The 25,153-nt window shown below is 45.9% G+C and overlaps 1 protein-coding gene across 2 annotated transcripts in view; it reads left to right on the forward strand.

Annotated features, from left to right (window-relative positions):
* The window catches only part of DRD3 (dopamine receptor D3), a 31,909-nt gene extending 8,534 nt beyond the window's left edge, over window positions 1-23,375 (forward strand). The window contains exons 2-7 of one of the 2 annotated variants that reach the window (XM_034990421.1): window positions 2,159-2,271; window positions 10,033-10,175; window positions 17,592-17,788; window positions 21,735-21,870; window positions 21,970-22,017; window positions 23,179-23,375. In XM_034990421.1, coding sequence (XP_034846312.1) covers window positions 2,159-2,271; window positions 10,033-10,175; window positions 17,592-17,788; window positions 21,735-21,870; window positions 21,970-22,017; window positions 23,179-23,375 — 834 coding nt within the window. Of the gene's footprint in view, window positions 1-2,158; window positions 2,272-10,032; window positions 10,176-17,591; window positions 17,789-21,734; window positions 22,018-23,178 lie in introns of both variants that reach the window. The other variant, XM_034990412.1, reaches the window with a different exon arrangement.
* Window positions 23,376-25,153: the final 1,778 nt, after the last annotated feature.

Here is a 25,153-nt window from a genome sequence, read left to right on the forward strand (position 1 = left end):
CTACTTGCTTTATGAATGAATGAATGAATGAATGAATGAATGAACAAATAAACACCCAGCAAGCACTGGAGTTTGCTGTTGTTGCAACTATCCTCTCGCACCTACATTTTCACCCCAGCTTACAGACACAAACAGGCATTCACAATTCTACAGAACAAAAAGTGGGGTTGTTTTTGTTTTTGTTTTTAAAGATTTTATTTATTTATTTGAGAGAGAGCACATGAGAGGGGGGAGGGTCAGAGGGAGAAGCAGACTCCCTGTCGAGCAGGGAGCCTGATGCGGGACTCGATCCCGGGACTCCAGGATCATGACCTGAGCCGAAGGCAGTCGCTTAACCAACTGAGCCACCCAGGCGCCCGCAAAAAGTGGGTTTTATCCAATTTAAGACATATATTGCATAGTAGACATATGTTAAAATGAGATTTAATATAAAAACCTGCCGGGTTTTTATATTCAGTGCTTCTGCAAGAAGCCTTTACAGCATACAACCATCCTGTGTACTGAGAAAACCGTCCTTTATTCTCCTGGCTCCTGTAAATCAGCGTGCTATTATGACTGCACACCTCCCTTTTTACGAGTTTCTCATTCTCAGAATTCTTATAAATTCACATTAGGCCTTATTTCTATAAAGCCAAATGGTTGAGCTGAAAGAAAGTAAATCCACAACCTAATGAACAAAAACAATTACTTCTTTACTAGTTTGACCTTTGCCTTGTTGCTTTCAGACAAAATATCTTTGGTCAGGGTTTCTCAAAATAGTCTGGAGATGACCAAATACAGGGATAAAATCGGATGCTGAAAAGAAATAAATCGAAGGGGAAAGAAGTGATTAGGGGAGAGAGGCTCTCTGAACCTTCCTTTAGTGGGATAAATCAGGAATGAACAGGAAAGGGACCCGGACAGGTAACAAGAATCTTGGGTGACGAAAATGAATCAGAGCAACTGCACCATCTTTACGCGCTCTCCCATTTTCCCTTGAGAAGCTACTTTAGAGGCTACTGTACCTACTCTTCACTCCCCTTCCCCTTAAACAGCCACCGGGCTTGCCCAGCAGGGATATCATGCACACGCAGCTGCCGCTGGGGCACCAAGCTTCACGGGGGTTTCTCCTTGAGAACCATGGTCCCCACGGAGCGGAAGGGGCAAATGCCCAAAAGCCTTGGGGCCCAAAGACGGAGTCTATGGACACTCTGAAAGTGACAACCCTGACACACCTCTCTGGTTTGATTAGGTTATGTAAAAAAGCATTTAAAACAAAATAGAAATGTGTTAGAATCAAATTAAATTACATTAGCGGGAGGAAGTTTCAGAGCTTGGAACCCACATGTAAATGTGTGAGGTCAGGACTGTCCTCCCTGGTGCTGGGAGTGGGAGAGAGGACCTGCGCCCCTTTCCAATGCCCTGCACCCACCTTTCCCCCCACCTCCTGGGGACTGAAACCGGGGTGTCCAAGGCAGGCAGGCTGCCACAGACTCATTTCACATAGGTTCTTACAGATATTGTTCCAGAATGCTCCCCAGCTTTAAAACCAGAAGCCAGATAGATTTTCATTTTAGAGGTAAGTTTCATGGAGAATGTGTCTTCCACTTATTCCCTGGGTACACGGTGAGCTCTCCACTGTGCAGAGGGCTTCAGAAAGGCAGTTTGGGCCCAGGGCACACATCTGGCTCTCACCCAAGCTCTTTCACTACCAGCTGGACATCTATGGGCCCATCACTTAACCGCAATGAGCTTTAGTTGCCTCCTGAGTTTGACCTAGATCGGTTATTCTCAAACCCTGGTGTACGGGCGTGGGGGCAGGGGAGGACTGGAGGGGGTATTTAAAAATGAAAATGTATCAGCTCCAGATTCAGAGATTCTGACTCAGTAGGCCTAGGGAAGGGTTCAGAAATGTGCATCTCTAAACCCCACTGTCGACCCCACTTTGAGAAACACTGGACGAATTCCAGCTCTGATGTTCTCACATTCCATGAATTTGTCCTCTCTGGGGTGACCACGTTGAGCCGCCCAGCACGCCCTCAGCATCTGCCTGTCCTTGGCAGCAACAGTGCCAACCACAGGGAGGGCACGTCCGCATGTGCAGGGGAGCCTCGGGAAGGCAGCAGAGTTGACTGGGACGCGGGGGGGAAACACTGACCGCCTTGTCTCTGCCTCTCAGGTGACAGGTGGAGTCTGGAACTTCAGCCGCATTTGCTGCGATGTTTTCGTCACCCTGGACGTCATGATGTGTACAGCCAGCATCCTGAACCTCTGTGCCATCAGCATCGACAGGTAGGGCTGGGATTCCCCTGCCAGCAGGTGTTGGCTGCCAGGCGGTGTGGGAAACCAGCCTGGGGAAGCTGCTTCTGCTGTTTGGGGCACCCAGGCTTTGCGTTTGAGGGCACTGGGGTCTCCACCAAGTGGAGCTTAACCCCTAGGACATCTTCCTCTTCTTCTTTTTCTTTTAAACTATGGTTTGCAGTAGAGAAGAAACCCCTGTGGCAGGAGAAAAACAATCATCCCATAAGCTTTCCTAGCCTTTCCTTCCTCCCAGAGCCCTAGAGAGGATTCTGGGTTTGCCTTTGGGGGTTTTTGTGATTCCTAACTGGGAGCAAAGGGGGAGGGGGACAAGGACAGAAGGGGAGCTGACAAGAGTTGGGAGGAAAACTTCCTGTTGTTATTTTGTTGTTTTTTTAAGAAGGGAGGGGAAAGAGGAAGAGGGAGAGGAGAGAGAAAAGCTTGGGAGGATTTGCAAGGAAGGGAGAGAAGACAGAACTGGATGGGGAGAAGGGTAATTTTAGGAAGTATGGCTGTGATCTATTTATTTATTTCCTTCATAGAGTTTAAGGCAAACAAGTAAACAATGATGTCTCTTTAGAATTGCTTTTCAGTTGCTGGAGTGGATCTCTGTGACTGTGACTCAAATCTGTGGATGTTCCATCTGAGTGGTATCTCTTTCCATCCCCAAGAGCGGGCTGCCCTGGCCCTGGGCTCCTCTGTTGCTCACTTATCCTCTTTGGTTTCCTCACCTCTTTCCTCCTTTCCCCTGCTTGGGCCTTGGACGCGCCCATGGCTCCCCTGGACATTTCCAGGCCCACAGAGAGCCTTGGGGAAAGAAGTTTGCCCTCCAGTCTGAGACCTCTCTTGCTACTCAAGAGCCTCCACCCTTCCCTTCTCTGAGTCCCCTCCTGCCTCCCTCCTCATCCACTGTCCACCTCTTCTCTCTCCTCCACCCTTTCTCCCAGCAGTACCATCCACCCTCTCCTTAGCTTGAACGGGGACCCAAACAAGGTCTGCCAATCATTGAGAACTTACCTACTGTGCTAAGGCTTTGACAGGCACTCCCTCATTCCATCTTCACAACAACTCAGCTGCTACTATTACCTTCATTTCCATTTCTCAGGGGTATTAAGGAATTGGCCTAAAGTCACACCCCTCGTATGGAGCAGTACCAGCATTGGAATTCATGTCTATCTGACTCCAAATTCATAATCTTGGGCTTTGTGCTAAGCCCCCTCAAATCTCCAGCTACACCCCTAAGATCTCCCCTGAGTTTCAAACCATATTACCACCTAGATAGCTCACTGCCTCCTTGAAACATTAAAGACCAAACGATCAAAGCACCAAACCATCTTGCCTGGATCATCCCTTGTTGGCAGCATCATTGCCTTACAGTCTCAGGTTTTATCCCCTTCCTCTTCCTCATCTCCCACATCTAAGCAGTCAAGGCTTATAGACTCCATTTTTTGCCATTTTGCCCCCAGATTTGCCCCATCTTTCCTTTCTTACTGTGCCTGCTTATTTTAGGTTCCTATGACCTGTCACCAGACTTCTGCCACAGCCTCCTAACTGGTCCTACACGGCAATAAAGTTCAAATGTCCATTGCCCTCCCCAAAACCCTTCAGCGTCTCCTTGGCCTGCGGAGTAAATATCAAAATTACCTTCCCAGCCCAAGATTCAAAGTTTTCTGCACTACGGCCTCAGTCTATCTTCTCAATCTCATCTCTTTCCGGGTTGCCCCACATTCATCTCTTGCTTCAAGGTCTACCACACCTGCCCCCTGTCCCATGAAGCCCTTGCAAATTTCTACAACTTGGTGCAGTCACCCCTGAACTCTCATAGTGCTTTCTCTTTAACTATCTCAAGGCATCTCCAGGTCCTAAAGCAGGTCCTCCTCATTTCCTGATGTTTGACGTTTCCACGACCCGGGGTTGTACCCTCTCTATCAGCAGCCTAAACTCCCTTTCACGTGCTGAGATGGAAATCTTGAACAATAACCAAAAAATGGATCCGAAACCCCCACCCTCTAGTGATACTGCAGACCAATCAGTCAACCAGATAGTCTTTTTACTTTTACCACTTGAATTGGCTCTCCAACTGAGAAGGAGAATTAAAGAATGTGTTCATAAGGCTGGGACACATACCATTAAAAAATGTGTTTAAAAATAAAGGGAGATAGTCACACGATTCTATAAATACACCCCAAAACATTGAATTATACACTTTAAGTGAATGAATTGTGTGATATGTGAATTGTATCTTGATAAAGCTATTTTAAAATGAAGGGATAGTTAGGGATTTTATAATATATTTTGCTCTTTGAGAATAGAACTCTGCTTAGAACATGTAAGTCTTTTGTGTGATTTCTGGACACTTAGTACCTAAATATATAAGCGATATAAGAAGCAGACTGCCTCTGGTTTGCTTATCATCACCTCTACCACCCCAAACCAGTATAGTAGTCCTAGCTCCTCATCACCTGTGAGTCTCCCTGTTGTGCCTGTTACAGAAGTTGAACAAAGAATATTAAACGGAACTGAGTGGTCCTTATCTGAAGGTAGCCACTGTTTATAGGACAAATACGCACCTTCAGAAAGAACATGAGCCAGGGGGTGAAGATCAGCCTTGGAGCAGGGAGCCGGGAACTATACAAAGAGCTACTAGGAGAGGCTCTGGGGCAGCCCCCTCCTTGCCTCCTGGTCCCCGGCTCTCCTCTCTATCCTCTTGAGAGGGTGCCTACACACTCCACCCACACACATCCACATGTGGGGGGCTGGCAGGTGAGGTTGTGCCCTGCACAAGCATCTGGGAACTGAATTCAGCCAGCCTTTCTCTGCAAACCTGGAGTTGGCCAGGAGGGGGTGCCTCTTTCCAACTGCACAAGAGCATCCTTTCACTGGCGGCGTCCATGCTTGACATACACTTCCACCTTCCACCACAACCAAAAGACTAAACCCTGAATTGGCTTCTGTGCCCTAGAGGAAAAGCCCCAGAATGCATTGCCCTCACTACCTGAACTCAGGAACCAAGCCATGCCTTAGACCCCAGTGGAGAAGGATGCTTTCTTCTTGCCTTGTGTGTCGACATGAACCCATCCTCACCAAACCTCAAGATGGAGGCTCTCCTCTGTTCTAGGAACGAAAATCGGCCTTGGAAAAGCTGTCTCCATCATCCTTCAGGGCCGTGTGCAGTACACAGCATTAAATTCTGTTCATGGGATGCCAAATAGCTGGTCAACTCATTAAAAATGCAGTCATTCATGCAGACCTTTGGTCTGCACACAATGCTACTCACCAGTCTGACAAACTTGACCAAATGGATTCAGCATTTTTTTGGCCGTGAAGCCTTGGTATGTACTAACAGGGTAGTAAGAGCTAGAAAAGGAAACGAAATGATAAAAAGAGGTTTTGAAAGCAAGTAATACTATTGTCATTAGATTCTTAGGCAATAGCCCTGGATGCTTGGATTAATGCTGCCTTTTCTTTTTAAAAAAGCACAAGCCCCTTCTCCCCCGACCCGCCTCCTTGGCTCCTTGCCTCCCCAGGGGGCCAGCCCCCTCCCACAGCATCCTGGGTCAGAACTAGCTCTGGGGAGAGGGCTGAGAAAGTGTCCGAGGAGGAGAACACGTTCTGAGCGGTGAGAATTCGAGTCCTCCGCTAGGGGCCCGGGAATAATGCGACCAAATTCATTCACCAGAGAGTTCTTTAAGTGGCTGTCAAAGGGCAGCCGTCACACAGGCGAGCCCCCGCTCTTTGAAGCAAGCACAATAGGTACCAGATGAGTCACAGGCACCTTGGATTTTTCGTTTGCATCTAAATAAGCACTTTATATTTGCAAAGGGCTTTCCAGTCATTTGCAAAAAGCTTTCTCCTTCAACAATTCCACGAGGGGAGTCCACAGAACTAAAGATTTATTGAGCCCCCTGTCTGGCCAAATAAAAGGTGGTGAAAAGCAGCCCTCACAGAGCCCTGGGGCTCATTAAACCCAGGCAGGGAGTTAGACTCAAGCCCTCCCACCCAGGCCAGCCTCTTTCCTCCCCCACGGCCAGCTTCCCAAGGGGGGCACCCATATCAGTCCCCCCCCCCCACACACACACACCTCCCAACCTAGGACAGGGCTTCAGGTGGAGGTCACGTACCACCAGGGTCCTGAGACTTCCAGTAGAGTGACAAGCCTACAAGCCCCCAGTCATAGAACCGGGAGTCGGAGGGGCGTTATAGTTTAACTCATCTGCGCAGAAGTGTTACATGCTGTAGGGGCTCCCGCAGCCTCTGAGACAGGTCTGGGACTAGAACCGGAGTCTCCTGACCCCCCACCCCATGGTAGAAGGAGGGATGGGGCACCAAGAGCGAGGCCCCCGGCCACGTCAGCAGCCACCACTATGGAGGCTCTTTCCTTGGAGTAAAGGAAGTGTACTTCCTATGCCTTCGGTGCCCTGGCTCCTCCTCGGTAATCCGAACTTGCGAGAGTCTAAAAGCGGCAGCCATCAAACAGCTACCGTTTCTGTAGCACGTACCATGGGCCAAGCGAAGAGCTTTTCATTCTTGCAAACCCTCACAGCGCCCCCGCAAGAGAGGGGTATTAACCTCGCTTTACAAGTGAGGAGCCTGAGGCTAGACTGTGTAGCCTGCCCAGACCACACCGCCCGGAGATGCGGGTGTAAGAATCCAGTCACCCTCCTCCTCCTGTAGCACGCTGCCTGACGCAGGGGCACCTTCCACACTCTGGGCCCCTAGCTCTGGAGCCCCCACTGCCTGGCTACCACACCCGGCTCTACCACCTGATAGCAAGGTGACCTCCGGCAAGGCAGTTAACCTCTCTGGGGCTCAGTGCCCTTACCTGTTTAGTGAAGATCGTAGCACCAGAGTTATCACAAGGATGAAATGAGTTAATATTTGTAAAGCACTGCAAACAGCTGCTACCATACAGAAGGCGTTATATACGTGTTTGTTTGATAAATAAATACATTTAATGTTCCTTTTAATGTTCCCAGGAACAAGGGGCAGATACCCATAAACGTACTGATAAGGATAATCAGATCCCTTGGGCTAGCACAATAATATGACAATAATAATAATAATAATAATAATAATAATAATAATAATAATAATAATAATAATACTGTTTGTTTTTTAATGCTTAATAGGTACCAGGCATCGTGCTAAAAGACTTCACGGAGATAATCTTATTCAATGTTCTTAACAGCCCTATCTGGCTGCATCATTACCCCCAATGTACAGATAAGGAAATTGAGTCTCAGGGCAGCCAAATTCTGGCCCAAGGCCACGCAGTTAAATGGAAGAACTGGGATTCAGACACTAACCAGTCAGTTTCCAACGGCCACGGACTTAACCACCTTGCACGCTGCCAGGGTTCTGGCCACGCCAGAGAGCCCGGTGACCTAGGAGCTCCCGGGAGAGGAGGCGAGGGAACGGGAGGGGTGCGCGCAGAGTGTAACAGCGCGGTGAGCGCCGCGGCGGGACCCCGGCGGCCCAGGCCAACCTCCCGCTCGCGTCCCTGCCCTCCCTGAGGGCGGCACCTGGGGCCCATTCGGGAGGAGACCAGAGGTGGAGCAGCCTGCCCGGGTGGGGATTCAGGGTCCCCGCAGGCCTCCGGGGCCCCGCCGGGCCGAGCCTTCCCGCCCTGCCTCCCCACGAGGCCCGGGGAGCCAGCAGGTGAGCGTGAACGTCTCACCCGGCCGCGCCGGCGGCTCTCGCTGCATTAGGGCGCCCTCTGCTGGCTAGTTCTGGAACGGCACCTGCGTCTCCGACCCCGCGGCTGACTCCCTGGCGGGGAAAATCCCGCTTGCGGGCGAATTCGGGGGCCTCGTTTATTCCAAGAGTTTAATCGTGTTCGGGAAACGATACGAAAAAAAATCGTAACAGTGATCAGTGTAGTTTCATCTCTCACTTGTTACCCAAGTTAACAAGAATTTCGGACTGAAATTTCCCTTAAGGCAGAAATTTTTCTCAAATTTGCCCGATTGTAAGATGCCCTGGCTTGTTCAAAATGCACATTTCTGGGTTCCACTCTGGAAGTACTTAATCAGAATAGCCAGGGGCGTGGCCTGGGAATCTGTATTTTAACAGGACCCCCCCCCAACCCACCCCCTCCCTCTCAGGTAATTAATAGACTCAGATTAATTGGGGGACATTCTGGGAATCCAAAGTGCTCTCAGATAGAAACCACCCTTTAATGCCTGCTGTCTTGAGGAAGCCCTCGTCCCCCACCGGGCCTCAGAGACTTGACAGTGGCCTTGAGAGGGTGAGGGGCACACAGGAGAGACACTGGCCACAAGGCAAGCAGTCAACAGCTTTTTACTACTTGCCTGGTGCAAGGACCGCTGAGGAATACCAAGTCTACAACATGATTTGAGTCATCAAGTAACAAATCGTATGGGATCTATGTCTCTCCAGCCATGAGGCATTGCAGTTTCTCATTATTGAACTTGCCCAGTCCCTTTTAAGGGCTTACCTGGTTAAGCCAGGCCCACCCTTTTGATTAACTCAGTCTGTTGATTAGTAATCTAATCACAGCAGTGACATCACATGGTATTCTCAAGTTCAGCCTCCATTCAGTGTGGGGGATTGTACAGGGCAGGCATCTTGGAGGCCATCTTAGAATTCTGCCTTTCTCAAGCAGTTTCCATCTGGGGAATCCAGGATGGGGAGGACATGATGAAATCTACTTTTAGAGCCTGGCAGCAGGGACCAGCCAAGAGGCTGTGGCCATCACAGAGAGCAGCTGGTAGGAAAGAGATGCATTGATAAATGGGGAAGACATCATAAGTAAGTGTACAGGATCAGCTATCTTTTGGGCTCAGTAGCTAGAAATGTGTGAGAGGAGTTGCCACGGAAAAGACGACGTCCGTAACACAAAGAACTGTGTGTTGACCATGCAAAAGCATGTGCTGTAGACCAAAAGTTTGTGGCTCCCCCAAGTTCGTATGTTGATATTCTACCCCCCAAAGTGATGGTATTAAGAGGTGGGACCTTTGGGTGATAATAAGGTTATGAGGGTGGAGCCCTCATGAATGAGATCAGTGCCCTTAGAAAGGAGATCCCAGCCCCTTCTGTCATGTGAAGACACAGTGAGAAAATAGTCCTCTATGAACAAGGAAGTGGGGCCTCACCAGACGTTGAATCTGCCAGTGTCTTGATCTTGGACCTCGCAGCCTTCTGAACTGTGAGAAATAAATGTTTGTTGTGTAAGCCACCGAGTCTCTGCTATTTTCGATAGAGCTGCCTGAATGGACTAAGAGAGCATGAGAACTGGATTTTGAAATAAGCCTTCACTAGATATTACTCACCTCTATTTTAAAAATCTCCACCACTTGGAATAGTTGTCACTAGGAGGGTTAGAATTTATCTTAGGATACAAGCAGGGGTAGACATCCTCTTTGGGCACAGTTCTATCATTGTCTGAAAAACCGTGGGAGAAAGTAAAGGCACACAGACCAGCACCCAGAGTCTTGGGGGTTCAGGTATGCGAGTACAAGTTTCAGGTGTGCTGGGAGGAGCCTGCCGGCGGCCCAGTCCATTACTTTACCAACTTTATTCTTCTTTCCCCCTTTCCCTGCTCAGGGAGTTCTTCATCTCTCTTAGCTCAGCCTTTCTACATTTCACTCAAATACACTTTCTTTCTCCAACCAAACTCTTTTGCTCCTGCCACATGGATCACCTAGATTAGTTCTCTAGGAACATCTGTCCACTTTTGGAAAGATTCCCCCACCCCTTCTCATCATGGCCATCCCTCCCCGCTTCCTTTCACAGGTACACTGCGGTGGTCATGCCAGTTCACTACCAACATGGCACCGGACAGAGCTCCTGTCGGCGCGTGGCCCTCATGATTACAGCCGTCTGGGTACTGGCCTTTGCCGTGTCCTGCCCTCTCCTCTTTGGCTTCAACACCACAGGTAACAATGATGGCCCCTCTCACGACACCCATGTGATTCACGGCACACCTGAGTGGCTGTGAGTGGCTCTGAGCCTGGAAGTTTCTGACCCTGATCAGCATACTTCAGAATCAAATAAGGATGCCATAGGCTGCAAAGCTTTGGGTTTTGATTCAAGTACAAAGCAGAACCTCATCATCAATTATTGGCACATAAAGTTCTTCCCCAGTTAGTGAAAATTCTGGCCTATCTTTATTTTGAAAGAAATGTCATTGTATTCATGGGAAGCGATGTATCAGTTAAAAAATTAAACTATATTAATAATTCAGGTGAGATTTGCTAATGAAAAGATGACAATTCATAATGGACTTCCAAGGCAAAATAACACTATGAAGGCCCTCAAATGGGATATATATTTCTAATTTTTTACTAAACAAAAATCATTTCTAGTGTTTGGGAATTAGTATAGATCCCTAAATTATTGGAGAGTATATTTTCATATCTTAATATACAAAAATTCTGGCCATGATGGTTGGCACATGGTATATCTTCTATCGGATGGATGGACAGACAGATGGGTGCATGGATGGACATATGGATTAACAATGTGAATATCTGAGATGTTTGGTTTTTAGACATAAGACACCGATCCAAATTTACACCTCATATGGATCAATGCCTTCTTTGGCTATTCCATATACATCTTTCAGCCTCAGGGATTTCATGTGTTGAATGAAACCTCTAGCACATATAATAAAGTTACAGGTATTGACAATAAACACTGAGTATTTGCTGAGAACTAATTGAGTCAGGTTCTAGTGTTCATCTGGATTTGTTTAATTCCTACTATCTTCTAGGTTCATTAGTTTCTGGTGTATATGTACAAGTCACATAGCTGTGTATTTATACGTATACAGTTATTATAGGTAACACATTGCATATAAATACAGGCAAATCCTAACTTATGAATAGTCATCAAAGAGTCATTTGCTAGCCAGTGATTTAAAAGTCAAAACACATTTAGGAAGACAGATAGAGGCTCTGGAGTCAGAAAAACCTACATTCAAACTTCAGTTCTGCTACTTACCAGCTGTGCTCCTTGAACAAGCTATTTAGCTTTTCTAAGTTTTTTTATTGATAAATTTGGGATAATAATACACTGAAGCATACACTTGAGCAAATTTAAATATATAGACCGAGTCCATATATTTAGTTGGAAAGTTTCCAGCATTTATTTTTTCATATGGCCCCCCTGCACATAAGCCCAGCAACTTCATTTCTACAACTGCATGTTGTGTTTGAACTCTTTATATGACATAGTAATGTATGTATCATATGTCTTTACTCACTACTCTCCGGGGCTGTAATAAAACCATGTATATCTTCGTATGTGATTCAGGAGATTTTTCAAAGCAAATTTCAGCGCTAGATAATGTTCACTTTAATCGCTGACTTTAGAATCTGACACTACATATGATATAATTCCACTGTACTTGCTTCATAGAGCTTTTTTATAATTAAGTGAGGATTAAATTGGAGTAACATATGTAGACCGGCCAAACACACACCATACGCTCAAGGTCAGGTTTCTTTGTCGGCTACATTGAAGGTTAAGTCAATGTCATGTTGAGTCATCCAACGAATATTTGCCTGGTTAACTCAGGGTGTTCCTAAAATATGATGTTCCTATCATGTTTGCATTACTCTTTACCATTCGTTACTTTGTTGTTTTCATTAAACGACACTTTATACACACAAACATGGCTGTGGACACACACATACTCCCCGAAGCAACATTCCCTAACACAACTCTGAGAGGCTGCCTGGCATTAAAATACTATTTTTGATGAGTGTTAAATATACTTTTTGGATTCATCTGCTAACTAAGCCACCCTCTATATCTTAGGTTTCTACACAAAAATACATTATTCTAAGTTGGAATGTGTAGTATGGGAACTCAGTACCACTGGCAGACCCCGGCACTGCTTACCCCTGGTCAGCAGCAAACCCCCACCAACATTCAGTCCGCAGAGTGGCTCCTCTTACTCATTCTGGGAGGTGGGCGGGGCAGGGGGGAGGGCTGTTTTACTCATTCTCTCTCTCTCTCTCTCTCTCTCTCTCTCACGCACGCGCGCGCGCGCACACACACATACACACACACACACACACACACACACCCTAGTAACAGTTAAAAACGGTCTCAACATCTGACAGTAGACCGAGTTCCCAGTTAATGTCAACATCTAAAGTGAAGATGAATGATGAGCTAATTGCAGTGGTGTTGCCACCAGTGAGATCATTATTATTCCAGAAACAAAACTCAGAAAACTGTCTCTCCAAAAGGATTTTCAAATATAGCATTGAGAAGGCAAAAATGCTCGCTTCTCTCTCATCTCTTTCAATCTCTCTTACTTTAAAGAAGTACATGATTTATTCTATTGCAACTTTTTTTAAGTCGTTCATTTATTTATTTACTTACTGCAGTAATCTCTACACCCAACATGGGGCTTGAACTCACCACCCCAAGATCATATTCCTCTGACTGAACCAGCCAGGGACCTCTCCCTCTCTTACTTTTAAGTTTATTAATAAGACTACAGTAAGCCCTCCATTTATTCATATATAGCATCCAAGTGTCAGGTCCGTTGTAAAGGCCCAGTGGATATTAGCTACCACTCTTGTTGTGATTACTGTGTGTTAGAAAAGGGTTCTGTGTGTCCAAATTGAACTCTGCACCGGCTCCAAAGAAAATCTGAGTAGCAGCAGTTCTGCTGGTGGCTGTGGAGACCAGTCACCTCGTCCTAGAACACAGTTCAGGGAATTAGTGAGCAGAACTCAAGGCGAGGCAGCCCGGCTGTCCTTCTCTGCCTCTCTCTGACCTTCACAGTACAGCTTCATTATCTTGATGGATGTGGGTTCCTTAGCAGCTCTTCCATCTTTAAGGAAGCTCCCAAGTTCATTCGAAAGCCCGACATAAATGACTCCTCTCAGCCATTTGTTTCTACTCACCCTGTGAAAAGTAGAGGAGGAAAGGGCAGCGTACCGCCAATGACACCCGAGAGTGGAAGGGGCTCGATTTTCACTAAGCAGTGCAACACAAAGGAACTTTCTGGCAGAGCTCTTTTTAATGAAACCAGCTGCCATGTGGGATTGCGAATTGTCAGATGACTTAAGGCAGAAAAATGTTGAACTTCAGTTTCCTTCATCTTGGCGTTGTTCTTATTGTCCGAGATGCAACATGCATTTGTGGATATGCACGTAAGGCTGGATCTTCGGTCACAGAGAGTTCCAAGGTTGGGGGGGGCCTGGCAGCTCCCAGCAGGGGCCCAGCGGTCTAGCTAAATACCCCATCACTGACAGCACGCAGTACTGATACTAGAGGAAACGCTAAGAATCCCTGAATGGACAACCCAATACTCTATTTCACAGGTACAAGACTAAATGGTCTTAATTTTCCTTTGAAACAAGGAAATGGAAGATACTATCTAGATTTGAGCCATAGAATCCCTCACCTGGCTTTCAGAACACTGGAGCCAGTGGAAGCCTGGTTGAGAAACACATAGTTAAAAGAATAATAGGCTCATCCTGACTTCAGGTGCATCAGGCTCTCCTGTCTTTGGGAACAAGGTGAAGACAAATCCTTCCATGAGCTTTAAGTTCATGAACCTGTCAAGTCAACCTGCTTTTGGCCTTGCCCTTCACATCACTGTGGGACTCAAGTTCCCAGGCTAGCCCACAAAAGCCTCTTCCACCCCTTTGTGGAGCTATTTAGTGTTTTTGTCGCCCATCATGGTGCCTGGAACAGAGTAGGTTCTCCATAAGCTTTTGTTGAATGAGTAAGTCTTTGAGTTCTTCTTATCATCCTTTCTTCCTTAAATGTTAAGATCAGTTGGGGTAAACATCCTCGATCTCAGAGAATGAGGCGTAACCCTCTGGTTTTCGCCATTATCTTCCAGCCAGCGACTGCTTATGTGCTGATGTAAAAGGCTCATTTGTCCGCTTCACTCATGTATTTGTCACTCTCATATTCATCCAATAACTAATAGCACAGTACTGTCTTGGTTAAATAATCATGAGAAGGCAGCTCATCTCCAGGGGGCGGGGTGGAGGGGTGCTCACTGCCCTCACCACCTCATCTGGAACTCAGCAGAGAGAAGCTTCCAGAATTGCTTCCAAAAACACATACGCAGACCAGACCCAGTGGGAGCCGGGGCAGGGCCTCATTCACTGGCCACCAGCCTCCAGGGTCACTTTACCCGTTGACAGGCCTCACAGGACTTCGCGGCCTGGAGAAATTGTGGGAGAGGCCGCAGAGCTCAATCTAAGGACCGGCAGCAGTTTAGTCAGATAAGAGAGGCAGAAAGGGATGACTGTGCAGGCTCAGGGATCGTACATGGAGGGCCTTTGGTGGCCAGCAACTCTGAAATAGCTCTGTGTTCTCTCTTCACTCTCTCGTGTGTATGCTTTCAATATTTCAATGGAAAAAAAATACTTGCCCATAAAACACAAGGTATATGTAGGCCTCCCTTCTACCCTAGATCGTTAGCTGCCCTGTGACCCTGCCCAGAAGCAAATACTAATCATCTTAAAGATAATGCTTGAAACAAGTATGTATATACACACACACATGCATACACACACACATGTTTCCACTTTTTACACAAATAGAAGCATACCACACCCACTTTTGCTCCTGGCTTCTTAAAAGTAGGAGTTAATACCCTACTATGAAGGAGTGCCCTTGTTGCGACGAGCACTGGGTGTCTGTCATATTGTCAGCGATGAATCACTAAATTCTACACCTGAAACTAATATTACACTGCACCTTAACTAACTGGAATTTAAATAAAAACTTGAAAAAAAAAGTTGGGTGCGCCTGGGTGGCTCAGTTGGTTAAGCGACTGCCTTCGGCTCAGGTCATGATCCTGGAGTCCTGGGATCGAGTCCCGCATCGGGCTCCCTGCTCGGCGGGGAGTCTGCTTCTCCCTCTAACCCTCCCCCCTCTCATGTGCTCTCTCTCATTCTCTCTCTCTCAAATAAATAAATAAAATCTTAAAAAAAAAAAAAAAAAGTTGGAGTTAGTATACAAAATCTAGAGGTCGGCTTCCCAGAACCCAGAGGAGAGTAGAAAAGGGTAGAAGGTGTATCTGGAGGGACGAATGGGGCATACCCCGCACACCAGCAATGGTAACCATTAGCAGGACGGTATCTATCCCTGGCCCCCTTCTCACTAGCCCAGGTGCTCAGGCATCTCCTCACAGGAGGTGTTTAAACCATGGTCAGATGCTGACAACAGGGGAGCTGATTTCAGGAAGAGGGCTGATCGCTGCCCATATGACTCCTTATAGATTCAGAAAGACCAGCAGCGGCCACCCTATCCTACCTCCAACCCCGTCTCCCCCAGAACACCAGAAAATGCCCATTTGGTGACCACTGCTCGAAGTTTTATAAGCCATTCTCTAAAGGATGTTGGCATAGACTTGGTGAGAGGACATTAATTTTTCCTGAATTTTACCCTCCTCCCAAGAGAATCAAAAACTTTGGGAGCAGCTCCTAAAGATCCTCATGTCAGTGCTATCATTAAAAGGCCTCGCTGAGAACTGAGTACACTTTTTGTTCTAATTATGAGCTGTTGCTCCCCTCCCTCCCCCACAGATATTGTTCTTTATAAGTCTCTCTACAGGTTTCCACTCTAAATGATACCTTGCCTTTTAAGTTCAAACAGCTCAGAGGAGGTATATAATAAATAATAATAGTAAAGAATAAGTAGTAATAATAATAGCTACCATTTATCCTCATTTAGTCTCATGAGACCTTATTTTTATCCTTCTTTTCCGATAATGAAGCTGAGGCCTAGCATAGTTAAGCAATGTGCCCGAGTTCACAGTTAGCAAATCGCAGACCTGGGTCTCCCACCCCAGGCCTGGCCTCTGCCTAGCTCAGAAGACCAGAAGGCAGAATGAGGGGCCCAGATGGCTGGCTACAGCCCTCTCCCCACTAGCTCACATTTTGCTAGCAGATGTTGAAATTCCTCCAATGCCCAGAATAGGGCCTGTAACTCGCCTCATCTGGAAGAGAAAAGGGAAGAAAACTCCTTCTGAGGCCAGATTTGGGGTTGTTGAGAATCCCCTACCCTTTATAAAGATTGGTTGGGTATCCCAACAGCAGTTGCTACCAGTGCGGGGCGAAGTGTAAATTTGCCATTCCCGGGCGGGGGTGGGGGGCAGCCAAAGTGTAGAGGGAGGCAAGTCAAAATCACAGACAGAACACTGGTTGTAAGGTCAGAATGACCGGAGAAACTTATCCAGGCTCTGCCCCTTTCAGGCTATGGGATGCTGGGCCACTGACTGAACCTCTCTGAGCCTGACTCTGCTCGCCTGAGGACAGAGTCAGTGATGGCTCCTACGTCACATAATGTCGCCACAGTGGTTAGGTAAGATGATGTGTATAAAGGCCTTGGCACACCATCTGGAAGATATTAGTTTTCTTCCCTTTTCTCTTCCAGATGAGGCGAGTTACAGGCCCTATTCTGGGCATTGGAGGAATTTCAACATCTGCTAGCAAAAACAGCAAAACCACAGGGACTCTCTAAAGTGCAGCGACAGGTGCATTTCAGGACATAGAGCAGGGACAAAGCTGCTCCTCATTTCACATTGTCCACAGTGACAATATCCTTAACAGCCCGCTCCCCATCCTACCCCTGATGGGTCCTTAGATTCTCCAAGAAACAGAATTGCCTGCATTCAGCCACCACCTGCCCTGTACCTCAGATTCACATTGGAGGCTTGGCATTCTCAACAAAGAAGCCTCCCTCTCTTTGCCTTCAACAACCCCTTAGTGCCTTCGCACCAGCAGGCCCTTTTCTGGGGGCTGCCTCGCCCCCAGGAGCCTCTGGCCTGTTGCTCTGTGACACTCCCCCCAGCCTCCCAGGCCACAATCCTCTGTGACACTTAACACGGCCTTCAGGAAGATCGCCTGTCCGTGCAGACTGAGCCCTTCAAGGGCAGACATGTTTGCAGCCCGAGCAGTGTCGGGCAGGGAATCACTGGGTGATTTTCTTTTTAAGGGAACTGTGAGAAACACAAAGATGAATTGGACCTCCTCCCCTCAGGGAACTGACAACATAACCTCTCCCATCCCCACAACCTCATAAGCAGCCGCGTGCGCTAACACCGAAGAGGCAAGGCAAGGGCTGGGGGGCACAGAGGAAGGAAGAGTTACTTCTGACTGAGGAGCTGGTGGAAGCCTCCACCAATGAGGCAGCATGTGAACTGAGAGGCAGTGAGAGGGGAGGTGGGCCCGGAGCCCCTACTTCCCAAAGCCCCATGTGGTTTCAGTGGTGGAGACACCACACATGTATGCGGCCACACTGTGTGCTCCCCACCGATGTCTCATATTGGCAAACTGCTTTGCTTCCTCCTTTTCTCTCACTCACAGGAGACCCCACTGTCTGCTCCATCTCCAACCCTGACTTTGTCATCTACTCTTCAGTGGTGTCCTTCTACCTGCCCTTTGGAGTGACTGTCCTCGTCTACGCCAGGATCTACGTGGTGTTGAGACAGAGGAGACGGAAACGGATCCTCACTCGACAGAACAGTCAGTGCATCAGTGTCAGACCCGGCTTCCCTCAACAAGTAAGCACCCCGGAGGGGCAAAGGGAGAACAGTGCCCAGCCCTGTAGCTTCCCAGCCTTGTGTCCAGCAGCACTTGCTTTTGCTCGTGCTGCCCCACTGGAGACACACATCTCACACCCACCTTCTAATCTGCTGGTATTGGCTACACTTTAGAGTAGGAAATCGAATCCGAAAAGGGCATTGTGAGTCTTCCCTAGAGTTCACATTGCTTAGCAAGGTGATAGGATAGTTTCTGGACTTCTTCTGCTTTCCATCAAAGTCTTCCATTGCCCCCAGATGGCCAACGGCACAAACGTCACACCAGATCTGCCGTTGTAAGGTGGCCTCTGTACCGTGCACTGCTGGTAGGTCCCGAGGATTGATTTTTGAGCAGACCACTTATTACAAGAATCACTGGGGTCCATGGAAAGCTTTTTCCTTACTAGATCTGCCCCTGTGTCAAGGTGCTGACCAGCTTGTGAAATGGAAAGTTGATGATGTGTGTTATTGGGCTTTTTGACGCTCTGAAAAGGAGAGCTGCATCAGCACTGATCTTCCCTTTGCTTGGGCTGGAAAGTCTGCTCATCCCAGTGTCTGGTACATGCTTGCGATCTTCTAAGGAAGGGACAGCAGGAATATTATACAGCCTCTGCCTTCATGGAGCTTAGAATCTAGACAAGCAGATAAAGCAACCCTCTATCCGAAGTTAACTAACAGCCCCGGGATGTTTGCGAAATGAGATGAAAGCAATTAAGCACCAAAATAGAAGTGCCAAGGAGGCTATGAGAGAAGAGGTCAATGCTCAGGAAAAGGCTTCACAGACAGAGTAAGAACTGAATTTGATCTTGAAGGCAGGTCCAATTTGGATGGCTAGATTAACCTATAATGACCTGAGTGAGAGTCAGTCTCTCAAAGATGAAGTCCCACAGTTTGGGTAGAACAAGAATATTTGTTCCCGTGAAAGAGGAGGTAAGGACCTGAAGCTGAGGATATGAACAAACCTTGAGGATATTCAAAACATTGGCATCTATATGGTTCATCCACATACACCTTAACCTACAACCGTTTCTCCTTCAACCCACCCTAGTCTTCCTGTCTGAGGCTGCACCCCATTCAGCAGTTTTCAATAAGGGACAGATTTCCATCAGATGCCACGGGGCAAATGGTAAGTAAGCCATGTCTTTGATTAGAGGGAAAAAAGAAGATACCTTTTCTCAACACCCTGACTTAACTTGCTTCCACTTCCACCCCAAAATGCAATGGCCCCGATCCCTTACTAGTATCTTTTGTATATAACAGATATGAGATCCTGATTTGAGCTTTAGAATAGGAATCACCAAGTGATATGCAAAAAGCATATCACTATTGAGCTAGATCCCAATGACTGGAGCCTGTGACCCTTGGACATGGTATGAGGATGCCCTCCAGAGTCACCTGCCTAGAGGGAACAGGGTGTCAATGAAACACACATGGGCAGAGCCAAGAAAAGCAGAGAAGAGAGGCTAATGTGAGACTTTCGAGTGTCCTATTTCCCACTGCATATGGGGGAAAACTAAGACAATTTCATGGTCACCCTTATCCCTGTCCTTTCAACTCAAGCCAGCCCTGCCTCCTCAAGCCAGCTGAGTGAAGAATGGAGGTGTTAGAAGATCACTATTCCTCTGCCTGAACTCCAAGTAAATATTAGGAATAAAATTTTAAGAACTCATGATGATGAAGGTCTGAGCTTTGTGCCATCTCTGTACAGCTAATTAACCACTTTTTAGACAGGCCTCATGTGTTAGAGATTCTTACTGTAAATAATTTTTTAATAGGTAAGAATTTTCAAGTTGCCTGTAGCAGATCTAAGGTCTGAGGAGGCTCCAAGGCCAAAAGGACAAAAGAAGAGACTACTAAAGAGAGAATAGAGAGGCAAGAGGCTGGCATTGCCAAGAGTTTGGAGAAATTGGTCTGTCCTACATTCTGGGAGTGGAGGGCTCTGCCAGCCAGGCCCAGACAAATCTGGAGTTTCTTCATGCCAGTCATGGAGGTAGTGATGAGGGTTTGCAGAGAGCTGAAAAATACACTCACCGATATATAATCTGGGAAGGATCACTTTCCTTCTTTAGGACTGAATTTCCACATCTGTAAAATAGAGAAAAGTTATGCTAGATCAATGTCCTCAAACCTGAGATTTCATAAGGACAGTCAAGAATTTGTCCCCAGTCCCTTAGTTTCCGAAATAATGCATTTGATGTTAAATATCATCACTTTTAGAAGATTACTAGATGCCAGCACAATCATAATCTTGGTTATAAATGGCCATTCACACAATATGCTTATATTAATTATTAAAAACCCCATCAAAATGAAAACCAAAATTTTTAAAATTATACTGGAATCCCTGTGAATACCTCTGTGGAGCACAGTTTTTAAAACACTCTATCGTTTTAAAGGTCCATTGCACTGATTCATTCAGCAGTGTGTCGGAGTATGTACAGTGCACTAGCCCTGTGATTCCTGGAACTAAGGTGAGAGTAGGGAGCATTCTTGGTTGCTGACACTAACATATAGACAAAGGAATTTACTGGAAGGATACCAAGTAGCTCAGACTCAATGAGAAGGCTTGAGAATAACTTCAGACGATGCTATTCATGCCTAAGGAAGAATCAGGTTGGAAGACCTGGGACACTGGACACTGCCTGCCATCGCTGCTAGACAAATTCTGAAGTCTCCTTACTTCACCAGCTCCAGTTCAAGGTCTTAGGTGCAAATCTCTAATGGGCTGGGCTTGGTTTATGTGCCAGAGCTCTAGATGACTGGTGGGGATGTGCGGAGAAGGAATATATGGCTTTTATGGCTTTCAGTAATGGGAGCTAAGGGGTCCTGCTCTGCTACTTGAGATTGACACTTTCCATTGTCCGATTCTTCAAACATGGAAAGTTCAGATGTTGAACACACACACATCCCCACCAAATACCAGAAACGTCCACATACTCTCAGGGTCTACTCATCCTAAACCTATTTTTTCCCAACTTCTTTCCTGTTTTACAAACGAGGCTCAAAGACATTTAATTAACTTGCCCAAGGATACATCTAAATAAGTAGGAAAGCTGAGGTGAAAATCCTGGGTTTTCTTTCTCTTCCTTTCTTTCTTTTTTTCTTTCTTTCTTTCTCTCTACTTTTTATTATGGAAATTTTCAAAAATAAAAAAGTAGAAAGACAATTAACCCATGGCCAATTAACTCATGCAATTAACTCATGGCCAATCTTACTTCATTTCATCTGCACTCCCCGCCTACACTCACCCATGCCCATCGGATTCTTATGAAGCAAATCCCAAACATCATAACATTTCAGCAAAAATATTACTGTAAGACTCTCTAAGGAAGATTCTTTATAAAATGTATAACTGCAATACATCACCCTAAGCAAATAAATAACTCCCTAATATCATTAAATATCCAATCAGTGTTCACATTATCCCAATTGTCTTGTAAGCTTTTCATAGTTGGTTTATTTGAATCAAAATTCAAATAAGACCCATACTTTGCAACTGGTAAATGGGATTGTTGTTGTTGTTGTGATTTATTTGTTGAAAAAACCTGAGTCATTTGTCTTACAGAGTTTCCCACATTCCAGATTTTGTGATTTACATCTTAGTAACGTCGTTTCACATGTTCCTCTGTATATCCAGCTCATTCTAACTCAAAAAGGCCAGGCTATAGTCCTATACAACCCTCCTCAAGGGACTACTGTGATTCTCAAATGTTCTATATCTGGTAGGTGTTTTTTAGTTGTGAAGTCAGAAGCAGATTTCATGTACCTTAACTTTTCACGATCCCACTACTCTCAGATGTGCCCTCAGGAGGTTTCACAAAATGATGATTTCCTCTAACTTCTTTGCATGCTCTTTCCTTTTCAGGAACATTCAGAAGATAAACAGTATCCCCAGGAATGTCAGGACCCTCTCTTGTCCCACCTGCAGCCACTATCCCCTAGCCAGGCACACATGGAGCTGAAGCACTACTACAGCATCTGCCAAGATACTGCCTTGGGGCGATCAGGCTTCCAAGAAGCCGGAGGAGAGTTGAAAAGGGAGGGGAGGACTCGGAACTCCCTCAGCCCCACCATGGCACCCAAGCTCAGCTTGGAGGTTCGAAAACTCAGTAATGGCAGGTTGTCGACATCTCTAAAGCTGGGGCCCTTGCAGCCTCGTGGAGTGCCACTTCGGGAGAAGAAGGCAACCCAGATGCTGGCCGTTGTGCTTGGTGAGTTTGGGTCATGTTGAGTTGGGTTGAGTTGGGTTGAATTTGGTTGGGTTAGGTTGAGTTTGGTGGAGCTGGCAGAGGGTACTAAGGAACCACATTTGTCAGAAATGGAAATCCAATAACGGTAATATTTATAAATGTTTGTGATACAATTGAGAAGAGTTGCATATCAATGTTAACTCTGGGGAAAATTCAACAGATCTGGGCTGAAAATATGAAATACAAAATTGAGCAAGTGACCTAATTGAACTGTGTTTATCCATTGTGTTTGTTGTCTATCATGTGAGATTATAATGGATAAATCAAATAATAAATAAGATAATAATTCAACAAAAGTGTCTGGCACATATTGGATATGTAATAAAGGCTTATTTATTCTAAAATATTAAGTGAAAAAATAGGGATGCAAAAAACTGCTGTCATATGGTGTGATAACATCTAGATTATTTCAAATACAGAGAAAGAAAAACATGAAAATTAATTCACCAAGATGTCAAAAGTGATTGTCTTTGAGTGGTGGGTGGTTATTTTTCTTCTTTCTACTTCTCTATATTTACCAAGTTTTCCATGATGTACAAAATCAGGGTTAATTTTTATAGTAGAAAAAATAAAAAGTTTATTTGAATAAAGAAAAAAATTGATGTCACACATAGCATATAGAGTTACTGAAGGCAATTCATCCTGTTCACTGCCACTGACAAACCTCACTTTCTCATATCTCAGGGACTTTATGAGAACATCTGGATGTAATCTCAACAGCAGGAACTGCCAGGTCTTTAAGGTCTTCTTCCCTATCGGTGCCTAGGATCATGTCTCACATGGCTAGACATTAAATAAATATTTGAACTGAACTGATAAGTAGAAAAGACTAGTAAAGAGCTACCTAAATATCAAACTAGAAAATTGATTTAGGAACAAAGGCCTGAGATGAATCAAAGATGTAAGCATGTAACTTTCTCATCCAAAAAAAAAAAAAAAAGAAAAAGAAAAAAGAAGTGGCTCATCACATCTACTTCATAGCGTTGGTGTAAAAATTAAATGGGTCTGTAAAATTCCAGCATGGTGGCTGGCACAAAGCAAACAAACATGAGTCATTTTCATGTTATGACAAAAGGAGTAAGCATACCCCTGACCCAGTTTCTCTCTTCCTTTGCAACCCAGGGGCCTTCATTGTCTGCTGGCTGCCCTTCTTTTTGACCCACGTTCTCAATACCCACTGCCAAGCCTGCCACGTGTCCCCAGAGCTTTACAGCGCCACCACGTGGCTGGGCTACGTGAACAGTGCCCTCAACCCTGTGATCTATACCACCTTCAATGTCGAGTTCCGTAAAGCCTTCCTCAAGATCCTGTCTTGCTGAAGGAGAGGAGAGCGTGCTCCCTGTGCCCACCCTTAGCCGCCGGGCCATTGGGCCACTGGCCAGGGTCTGCTCAGAAAGACTGTGCTGCGTTCTCTGGCGTGGGGTAGGAAGAAGACTCGTGGAGCCAGGACCTCCCTGAGTAGCAGGTATAACCAACTGCTTCCTCCTAAACAGAATGTTCTACCTCCCCAGCTAAAATCTGACTTCATCCTGGCAATCTCCAAGTGGTTGGGAGGTCCCCGAGTGACAAGCAATAATTCAGAAAGAAGCTGATAAAACATGACTCTACACACACACAAAATTGTCATCAGAGGCATGATTCATCACAGTGAAGAAAAAATGAACAGATCTCATAATTGTCAACTCACCAGGGGTCCTTGAAATCTCAGCCAGTAAACCATCTTGCAGAATAACCGCACTCTCTTCTGTCAAGCCTCTAATTAAACTGTCAGGCTGACCTTGTACTGTTGTGGGCCCATGCCCTTTTGGTCATTCCTTTTGTTCACTGTATGCTGAATTATAAGGGACAGCCAGTGCTTCTACCTCTCTGTAGAATCTGGCTGCCATTGGTGACGGAAATTCCTCACCCTGAGCGAAACATTGTCCCACATTGGGACCCAGGCTTTCTTTCAAATCTTGCTACCCCTGCACTGTAGTTCTCACTAAGAAAGCCCTCTGACTCCATTCCCATATTCTCGGAGACTCAACTCCAGAGTAATTCAGGATGAGGATGTTAAGGGAAAAAGGAATGGTGGCTCCCACTTGTAGGATCAGTTTAAACCATATGGTTCATAACATGCCTTCAATATGCTTTTCATAACGCCATAGGGTTTTGCTACCAAGGCATCTTCATCTCCTGCTTAGCAGAGACCCAATACTCTCAGACCCTAAACCCCATTAAGTTTTTAATGTCTACAAAGTGCCACTCACCTCCCAGGCTCTGGATCGATGACAATGAAGAAGACAGCTCCTGTGTTTGTTCATTTACATGTAAGTGTGGTAGGGACTCCCCTAGACTGTCAGAGGACCTCAGAACTGGGGGCACCAGGCAGAGTAGCTGTCCAAAGACATCACATGGACAGTCTTTGTAAAGGCCTAGTGCAGAGCCTGAACAGGACCACTCCAACAACTGAAATGAAAGAATAGAATAATGTGTCGATGTCATTCAAATTGCATTTAGAAGGAACTTGAGTAGTCTCACTACTTCCCTTTTTCCGTACAGAAGCTATTTCTCATTGACTAGAGATTCCAGATACAATTTATGGATAATTTATGAAGTGTTATCATCCTGAACTTCAGTAAATTTACTGTGAAGGGCTGTTAGTGCATAGATGTGACAGATGCCCACTGTAATGCTGGTAAAATTTTTAAGTGCACAAGAATTTAACGAAGAATCCAAGGCTTCTTTGCCCCATCTTTATTCCTCTAACCCTTAAGTGTAAAAGAAGCAAATATATACCCCCAGCAACTTAGTCACCTGTTACTCCTGAATGCTTTTAATGCCAGCATTTTTAAAATGTTATTGCCTAAAACAGTATTCATATTGTAAGTCTAGTGGGAAAATTCTGTGTGCCCACTAGTTCTTGTACCTCATGCCGTCTAGCTCAAGAGGTTTATGTGGCAAGCAGAACTGGGGACTCAGACTGTTACATATCTGAAGAAGTAAGAGGACATGATCCCTAGGTTTTTCCATGCAAAATAAACAGAAAACAAATAGGACAGTGGGTTAAAATTAACAAAATTCCATGTCAAAATGAGAGTTCTAAAAATAAAAACAG

The sequence above is a fragment of the Mirounga leonina genome, unplaced genomic scaffold (genome assembly GCF_011800145.1).
Source record: "Mirounga leonina isolate KUSES-001 unplaced genomic scaffold, KU_Mleo_1.0 Mir_115, whole genome shotgun sequence".
In the NCBI taxonomy this organism is placed as follows: Eukaryota; Metazoa; Chordata; class Mammalia; order Carnivora; family Phocidae; genus Mirounga; species Mirounga leonina.